This window comes from Suricata suricatta, chromosome 6 (genome assembly GCF_006229205.1).
Source record: "Suricata suricatta isolate VVHF042 chromosome 6, meerkat_22Aug2017_6uvM2_HiC, whole genome shotgun sequence".
Taxonomy (NCBI): domain Eukaryota; kingdom Metazoa; phylum Chordata; class Mammalia; order Carnivora; family Herpestidae; genus Suricata; species Suricata suricatta.
The window spans coordinates 31,412,106-31,420,808 of NC_043705.1; the positions used below are offsets into that span (position 1 = coordinate 31,412,106).

At 43.7% G+C, this 8,703-nt stretch overlaps 3 protein-coding genes across 9 annotated transcripts in view; all 3 read left to right on the plus strand.

Moving 5' to 3' along the window:
- Nucleotides 1-1,347, plus strand: part of LOC115293987 (protocadherin gamma-B6-like) — a 3,586-nt gene extending 2,239 nt beyond the window's left edge. The window contains exons 2-3 of the mRNA XM_029941699.1: nt 39-456; nt 1,342-1,347. Of these exons, the coding sequence (XP_029797559.1) occupies nt 39-456; nt 1,342-1,347 (424 nt within the window). The remainder of the gene's footprint in view (nt 1-38; nt 457-1,341) is intronic.
- The window catches only part of LOC115294307 (protocadherin gamma-C3), a 161,270-nt gene that overhangs the window by 82,732 nt on the left and 69,835 nt on the right, over nt 1-8,703 (plus strand). Inside the window, exon 1 of one of the 7 annotated variants that reach the window (XM_029942098.1) lies at nt 2,248-4,691. The exons of the other annotated variants lie outside the window; for them this stretch is intronic. Coding sequence (XP_029797958.1) covers nt 2,268-4,691 — 2,424 coding nt within the window. The 5' untranslated portion in view covers nt 2,248-2,267. Of the gene's footprint in view, nt 1-2,247; nt 4,692-8,703 lie in introns of those variants that run through there. 7 annotated transcript variants of the gene reach the window in all.
- LOC115293989 (protocadherin gamma-B6-like) overlaps nt 6,864-8,703 on the plus strand; it is a 2,408-nt gene continuing 568 nt past the window's right edge. The window contains exon 1 of the mRNA XM_029941700.1: nt 6,864-8,692. Within this exon, the coding sequence (XP_029797560.1) occupies nt 7,119-8,692 (1,574 nt within the window). The 5' untranslated portion in view covers nt 6,864-7,118. The remainder of the gene's footprint in view (nt 8,693-8,703) is intronic.

The following is an 8,703-nucleotide window of genomic DNA, read 5'->3' on the forward strand; positions in this document are numbered from 1 at the left end:
TCTGCCACCGCCACGCTGCACCTGGTTTTCGCTGACAGCCTACAAGAAGTACTGCCCGATGTCAGTGACCGTCCGGAGCCCTCTGACCCTCAGGCCGAGCTGCAGTTTTACCTGGTGGTGGCGTTGGCCTTGATCTCAGTGCTCTTCCTCCTCGCGGTGATTCTGGCGGTGGCCCTGCGCCTGCGCCGCTCCTCCAGCCCCACCACTTGGGACTGCTTTCAGCCTGGTCTCTGTGTCAAGTCTGGGCCTGTGGTTCCTCCCAACTACAGTGAAGGGACTTTGCCTTATTCCTACAATTTGTGCGTGGCCCAAACTGGAAAGACAGAGTTTAACTTCCTAAAATGTAGTGAGCTCTTGCATTCTACTCAAGACATAGTTTGCGGTGATTCATCCGGGGCCTTAATTCCACTTCAGGGTGAGCATGATTTGACTACACATCCTGAGATGCTCACACCGGTGAGTTTCACTTTTGTGTCTTCTGAAATATTCAACTGGTTTCTGTTACTTCAGGCATACTGTTGTATTTTTTATATGAGTCATATTTAGAAAATCTATAACTAATCACTTTCTTGTCTTCTCAGTGTTTACTTTTTGAAGGTTATATTTTTCAAGAGTTACTTGTTTTGTAAGTGCTCTATAATTCAGCAATAATGACATTAGATTGGAGATATCTAGTCAAGCTTAGATTAGAAAAAATAGTCTTTGGCTTCTTAATGAACAAATTAATAAGTAATTATTTAAATCTGCTAAGATTTAAGATGAAGTTTCCTTATCCTACTTGTATGTTTTGAGTATAATATTAAGCCACTCATTAAATATGAAAGCAGGTGCTTATTTCAAAGAAACATGTATTGTAAATAATATCCCACCTTTATTTGGGTATTTTCACTTATTTTAATAATTCAAATACCTAAGCATAGGAGGGAAGATGGTGAGCAAATCCACAAGTTTCTGAAATTCTATGCAAAGTTCTAGATATATGTATTTTCCTTGGGAGATGAGTCAAAACCATTGCCAAGGTTTCTGTGCTACCCAGAACTTAATAATATCTACCCTAGAGGAATTTTCCTCTTCAGCTTTTGGTTCTTCTGGCTTTCTTCTTATATTTATTTATCTTTTCTTGGAGCTCAAACTGTATCTTTCCTAGTCTTTTTCCTCTACATTGCAAGATTATGAATTTCCAAGAAAGCAAATGAACTATCACTGCCTTCTGCACTCTCTCTCTCTCTGGTTGTCTGATGTAAAATCTTTGAAGACAAAATATAAAATCTTCCAAGAGTTCCACATTTTGGAGGCATAGTGACATAAATGGTCCTGAACAATGCGTTCTCTGTATAAAAGGCGTGAAACGTCTAAACTCCTCATTTGGGGAGAGAACTTCTGCTGGATTGAAGATGTCTGAACCACTTCACTCTGGGCTTCCATACAAAATGCCAGAAGAAGAAATTGTTTATACTGGCATCAGTGCTTTGATTAAAGCAAATCATTTGAGTAAATACTTATTTTTTTTAAAAAACCTACATCACTATTCTGTTTTTAAGAATTGTAGCTTAAAATTCTTATATTTATTTTTCTTCCCATTACAACACAAAAATGTTATTCCTTTTAGTTTGTGGTTACTTAATTCATTTAAATAGGTCAAATTAACTTCTAGTTATATAGGCCTATAATTAAAAAAACATTGCTTTCAAAACAGTTCATGGAGGCTCAGTAAAACTATTTTAGAAAATAATAATTTGAAAATTTTTTACACAATATTAATTAATATACCTAGAAGTGGGTACGTTTCTACTCAGAAAGTGTTACAAATATATATATTTGACCAGTTATTTTTATTTAATATTTTATCTTATCATACTTTTCATTTATCCTACCCAGTAAGAAACCTACAAGTAGTAATTGACTTAAGGGATATCAGTTGAGAAACCAAAGAAGTATTGTAAAATAAAATAAAAGATTCAATAAAGAGTAGCGTTTGTTTTCCATTGCACACATAGTGGGTGCAGTAACTTCTCAGGACTCTGAGCGCCGCTGTTCGCCCACTAGGAGAGAAATGCAGCCAGCGCTCAATCCGGATTCTCAGGGCTCTGACTACGCAAAGCTCCTCAGTTCCTACAAACCGGCTCCAGGGCTGCAGCAAAACTCACTCCAGAATTTCAGGTGCTTAGGCTACAGAGGCTCCCAGCAGCCAGAGAAAGAAAAAGGAATCGTTAAAACATACAGCGTGCCCAGTGAGTACTTGGCGAGAATTCCTTGCCTAGACAACAATGGCTGCTAAAAGGAACTACTCCTACCGCAAAGCGCTGGTTTTGTTCTGTCTTTTCCTCGGTTTGTCATGGGAGGCTGAAGCCCAGCAGATCCACTACTCCATTCCTGAGGAGTTAGAGAAAGGCTCTTTCGTTGGCAACATCTCCAAGGACCTAGGACTGGAGCCCTGGGAGCTGGCAGAGCCTGGAGTCCGCATCGTCTCCAGAGGTAGGACGCAGCTTTTCGCTCTAAACCCGCGAAGCGGCAGTTTGGTTACAGCAGGCAGGATAGACCGAGAGGAGCTCTGTGCTCAGAGTGCACGCTGTCTGGTGAATTTTAACATTCTTGTGGAAGATAGGGTGAAACTTTTTGGGGTAGAAATAGAAGTAACTGATATCAACGATAATGCTCCAAAATTCCAAGCAGAAAGTGTGGAGGTAAAAATTAATGAAAATGTCGCTCCAGGAATGCGTTTTCCTCTCCTGGAAGCTGTGGATCCAGACATGGGTGTGAACTCCCTCCAGAGCTACCAACTCAGCTCCAGTAAGCACTTCTCCTTAGCAGTTCAGAGTCATGCCAGTGGCGTCAAATACCCAGAGCTGGTGCTGAAGCACGCCCTGGATCGTGAAGAAGAGGCAGTGCACCACCTGGTCCTCACTGCCTCTGACGGGGGTGACCCTCTCCTATCTGGTACAGTTCTCATCAGTGTGACAGTCTTCGATGCAAATGACAACGCACCAGTCTTTACCTTGCCAGAATACCGAGTGAGTGTTCTGGAGAATTTGCCTGTGGGCACACAGCTGCTTACGGTCACTGCCATAGACAGGGATGAAGGAGTCAATGGAGAAGTGACATATTCATTCCGAAAATCCATTCATGACAAATTGTTGAAATTCCAACTAAACAAAAATACTGGGGAAATAACATTGTCAGAAAATCTAGACTATGAAGAAACGGATTTCTATGAATTAGAAATACAAGCAGAAGATGGAGGAGCATATCTTGCAATGGCAAAAGTATTGATTACAGTAGAAGATGTAAACGACAACAATCCAGAGGTGACCATCACATCTCTGTTTAGTCCCCTGTTGGAAGACTCACCTCTGGGAACTGTTATAGCACTTTTAAACGTGCATGATCCAGACTCTGGGCAGAATGGACAGGTCACCTGTTCCGTATCAGGGAATCTACCATTTAAGTTAGAGAAAACCATTGACAGTTATTATAGACTGGTGACACACAGAATCCTTGACAGGGAACAGGTATCCTCTTACAATATCACAGTGACAGCCACAGATGGAGGAAATCCACCCCTATTAACAGAAACTCACTTCACCCTGCAAGTGGCAGATATTAATGATAACCCACCCACATTTTCCCACAACTCCTACTTCACCAATATCCTGGAGAACAACCCCAGAGGTGCCTCCATCTTCTCTGTGACTGCACTAGACCCAGACAGCAAAGAGAATGCTCAGGTTATTTACTCCCTAGCGGAAGACGTTTTCCAGGAAGCACCTCTGTCCTCCTACATCTCCATAAACTCTGACACAGGAGTCCTGTATGCATTGCGAACTTTTGACTATGAGCAATTTCATGATCTACAGATTCAGGTGATTGCCACTGACAGCGGGGACCCACCACTCAGCAGCAATGTTTCTGTGAGCATATTCGTGCTGGATCAGAATGACAACACACCAGAGATCCTGTACCCCGCCCTCCGCACTGACAGTTCGACTGGTATGGAGCTGGCACCCCGTTCTGCCGAGTCTGGCTATCTGGTCACGAAGGTGGTGGCGGTGGACAGAGACTCTGGCCAGAACGCCTGGCTGTCCTACCGCCTGCTCAAGGCCAGCGAGCCAGGGCTCTTCGCGGTGGGGCTGCACACGGGCGAGGTGCGCACTGCACGGGCCCTGCAGGACAGAGATGCGCTCAAGCAGAGCCTGGTGGTGGCGGTGCAGGACCACGGCCAGCCCCCTCTCTCAGCCACCGTCACACTCACCGTGGCCATTGCTGACAGCATCCCAGATGTCCTGGCTGACCTGGGCAGCCTGGAAGTCCCACGTGACTCGGAAGCTTCAGATCTAACGCTATACCTGGTCTTGGCGGTAGCCATCGTTTCCTGCGTCTTCCTCGCTTTTGTCATCGTGCTACTGACTCTCAGGCTGAGGCGCTGGCACACATCGCGTCAGCTCCAAGCTTCAGGAGGTGGGCTAGTGGGTGTGCCCGACTCCCACTTTGCCGGCTTGGAAGGGGTACGGGCTTTCCTGCAGACGTATTCCCATGAGGTCTCCCTCACCGCGGACTCGCGGAAAAGTCACGTGATCTTCCCCCAGCCCAACTACGCCGACTTGCTCATTAGCCAGGAGAGCATTGAGAAAAAGGATCCTTTGTCTTTGTTAGATGATTCGAAGTTACCTGTAGAAGATACCCCTTTGGTTCCAGTGAGTTCTGGTTTTACTCTTTTTCTTCTAAGAATTATAATTGGTTTTACTTTTAAGTTTAGCATAATGATAGAAAATTTTGGTCTTTATTTTTTCACTTTTCCCTCAGTTTCAATATTTGTTTTTTGCGAAAACATTGAAGAGTAGAATTTGATGGTTATTAAGACTGATATGCTCTTATTTTCTGGTAAATCTTCAACTAATGTCAATGAAGGCGTATGGTCACAAGGCTGTTACCATTTTGCAGAGCCTTCTATTTTATATTTTTGTTGAGTATAGTACTGAGAGTTCCTGAGAGTACTTCCAAAAGTGTCTGTCAATTTATGAGCCTCTTGGCCACATGCTGAAATCCTAGCCTCTTAGGCAACCTTAGCTGTTGTTTTGAAGGCATGTCTGGTAAAAAAAAATAGGTGAATATCAGAGACAAATGCATTAACTTCACTGGAAATAGTGAACAGACTCCTTGATGTTGTTCTCCCCAGTGAGAAGAGCAATACCCCTTTGTGGTTTTATTTTTCAAACTATACCTTTCAATGACAATACAGTTGAATATACTTCCTAGAGAGAGTTAAGTTTTTCATTAATATTCTATTAACAATTGATAACAATGTGTGCTTAAAATTTTCCAAGTGTAATCATAATTGGTAACAATGCAGCATCCTTTTTTGAAAGAGTTTATTTACTTTGAGAGAGAGAGAGAGTGTGTGTGTGTGTGTGTGTGTGTGTGTGTTGGAGGGGCAAAGAGAGAGGGAGGGAGAATCCCAAGCAGGCTCCATGCTGTCAGTGCAGAACCCGGTGAGAAGCTCAGGCCCATGAACTGTGAGATCATGGCCTGAGCTAAAATCAATAGTCAGGTGCTGAACCAACTGAGCCACCCAGGCACCCTGTAACAGTGTAGCATCCTTTTTGCTTGTGATTCTAATTTCATACTGTTATGTGTAAGACAGCGTTTTAATTCGACTTTCTTTGCTCAGTAAGGATGTTAAAGAAAAGATAAAAGTTTAAGCAAACTTGGGTTATGCTATCAGCATTTTTTGTTAAATTCTCCAAATAATAAGGCTGACAAAGTATATTTTGGGGAGACCGACTTGTACATGTTCCCAAGAACAGGAGCAAAAGAGGAGTCCAAGGGAATTTCAGTGGCTTTTTAAGAAATAAGACCCACGTGGTTTTATGAAAACTCTGAAATTAAGAATCAAAATAAACTAGGTCAAAAAGAAATGTCATTTTTGTGGGAGATCTGAATATAATCAGAGAAATACACAAAAGTATTCTAAATGATCAGTAGAGTTATTGATGTGGCCATTTACTTTAGTGAAGATGGTGATGTATTTGATTTGATATCTTACTTTTAACTTATTACTAATATTCTTCTAAATTAATATGGCAGCATACAGTCCAAGAATATCCTAATGTGTCTCAAAATACTTATGAGACTATGATTTTTCTCATGTCATCCAACATTTGTTCAACAATAGGTCTGTGGAAGGACAGCACATCCTTTAGGGTCATAGTTATTAACTTAAATCATTGAAATAGCCTTCTTAAATTTGCCTTTGGGAGTCAAAATTATTTTGCATCTATCTAAATAATTCTACTTTTCTGAAAAATACAGTTTTTTAAAAACTACTCTTTCAACATGGTAGTTATTGTAACCAAGTGATATTTAATATTATTTGAAAGCAGCACATAACACAGAGGAATTTAATGAATATGGGAATGACAGCCTTCTAATTCCTAAATATGAGAGATGGATTAATACTTTCTAGCTAAATATAAGCGACGATTGAAGACAGTAAGATTTTTACTTATCTTCAGTATTTGCCTTTGTGGGTAACTACTTTGGAAAGGAACAACAGTGGTTACCTCTGGATGGAAGAACTGGAGAGCAATGGGCCGTCCGACGGAAGAGCTACTTTACATTCTATATTGTTTTGTGCTTTTTTTGAATTTCGAAAGAAGTACTTTTACCTATTAAAGGTCTATGTAAATTTTAACATATAAAACATATAATAGTTTTAACCACATGAAACATGTTTCACGATGAAAATGAAAACATTAAGGAATAAGATTCAGGATATTAGCTGTTATCATCTTACATTTTAACAAGACTTGCTGAAATAGAGAAAAACTAGATTGCGGTTCCACACAAAGCCTCTGGGCGCCGCTGTCGGCCAGTACAGGGCAGGGGCTGTCGCCCGGGATTCCTCAGCCTCTAGCCTGGGTATTCCTGCGCAGTCAACCACACGGAGTGAAGGAACTGCATACACTCAGGGGCTCCTGGCCGCGCAGACTCTTCCCAGCACACACACATTCCCAGCCCCAAGACTGGAGGCTCTGTATGTACTGGGCGGAATACTACCAGTGCGATAGCGTGCACTTTTTCCAGCTAGAACGACTGGGACCCAGCGAGAACTAGAGCGCGCAATGGGAGGGAGCTGCGCTCAGAGGCGCCCGGCCGGCAGGCGGCAGGTACTGTTTCCCTTCCTGCTACCTTTGTTCTACCCCGCGCTCGGTGAGCCGATCCGCTACGCGATTCCCGAGGAACTGGCCAAGGGTTCGGTGGTGGGGAACCTCGCCAAGGACCTCGGGCTCAGTGTCCTGGACGTGTCGGCTCGGAAGCTGCGAGTCAGCACGGAGAAGCTGCTTTTCAAGGTAGACGCAGAGAACGGGGACTTACTAGTGAAGGACCGAATAGACCGCGAGCAGATCTGCAAAGAGAGAAGAAGATGTGAGTTGCAGTTGGAAGCGGTGGTGGAAAATCCTTTAAACATTTTTCATATCATTGTGGTTGTTGAGGATATTAATGACCATGCCCCACAATTCCATAAAGATGAAATAAATTTAGAAATCAGTGAATCTGTCATCCCAGGGACGGGAACAATTCTTGAGTCTGCAAAAGATCCTGATATTAGTACGAATTCACTGAGCAAATACCAGCTAAGCCCTAATGAGTACTTCTCCTTAATGGTGAAGGACGATCCCGATGGTGGCAAATATCCTGAATTGGTATTGAAGAAGACCCTGGACCGGGAAACACAAAGCTCTCATCAACTGGTGCTGACAGCGTTTGACAGTGGAAGTCCACCACGAAGCAGCACAGCTCGGATTCGAATCCTGGTGGTGGATGCCAATGATAACCCCCCAGTGTTCAGCCAAGATATGTACAGGGTCAGTCTTCGGGAAGGTGTACCCCCAGGCACCTCGGTGGTGAAGGTGAGTGCCACTGACCAAGACGAAGGCTTCAACGCTGAGATCACCTACTCATTCCTTGGTGTGGCTAATAACGCCCAGCATGTGTTCTCTTTGGATTCTGCCACAGGAAACATTATAACTCATCAGTCCTTGGATTTTGAAGAAGTAGAAAGATATACCATGGATGTAGAAGCAAAGGACCGTGGGTCCCTCTCTACGCAGTGTAAAGTAATCATAGAAGTTCTAGATGAAAATGACAACATCCCTGAAATAATCATTACGTCTCTCTCTGATCAAATTTTAGAGGATTCCCATCCAGGAATGGTTGTGGCCCTCTTCAAAACACAGGACCAGGATTCCGGGGGAAATGGAGAAGTCACTTGTAATTTAAGTAGAGATATTCCATTTAAGATTCATTCTTCATCTAATAATTATTACAAGCTGGTAACAGATGGACCCCTAGACAGAGAGCAGACTCCGGAATACAACGTCACCATAACAGCCACTGACAGGGGCAATCCGCCCCTATCCTCCAGCACTGTCATCACCTTGCACATCACCGATGTCAATGACAACGCGCCGGTTTTCCACCAGGACTCTTACGTGGTTCATGTGGCTGAGAACAACCCTCCAGGAGCCTCCATCGCCCAAGTCAGCGCCTCCGACCCCGACCTGGGACCCAACGGCCACGTCTCCTACTCCATCGTGGCCAGCGACCTGGAGCCACGGGCGCTGGCGTCCTACGTGTCCGTGAACACGCAGAGCGGCGTGGTGTTCGCGCAGCGCGCCTTCGACCACGAGCAGCTGCGCGCCTTCG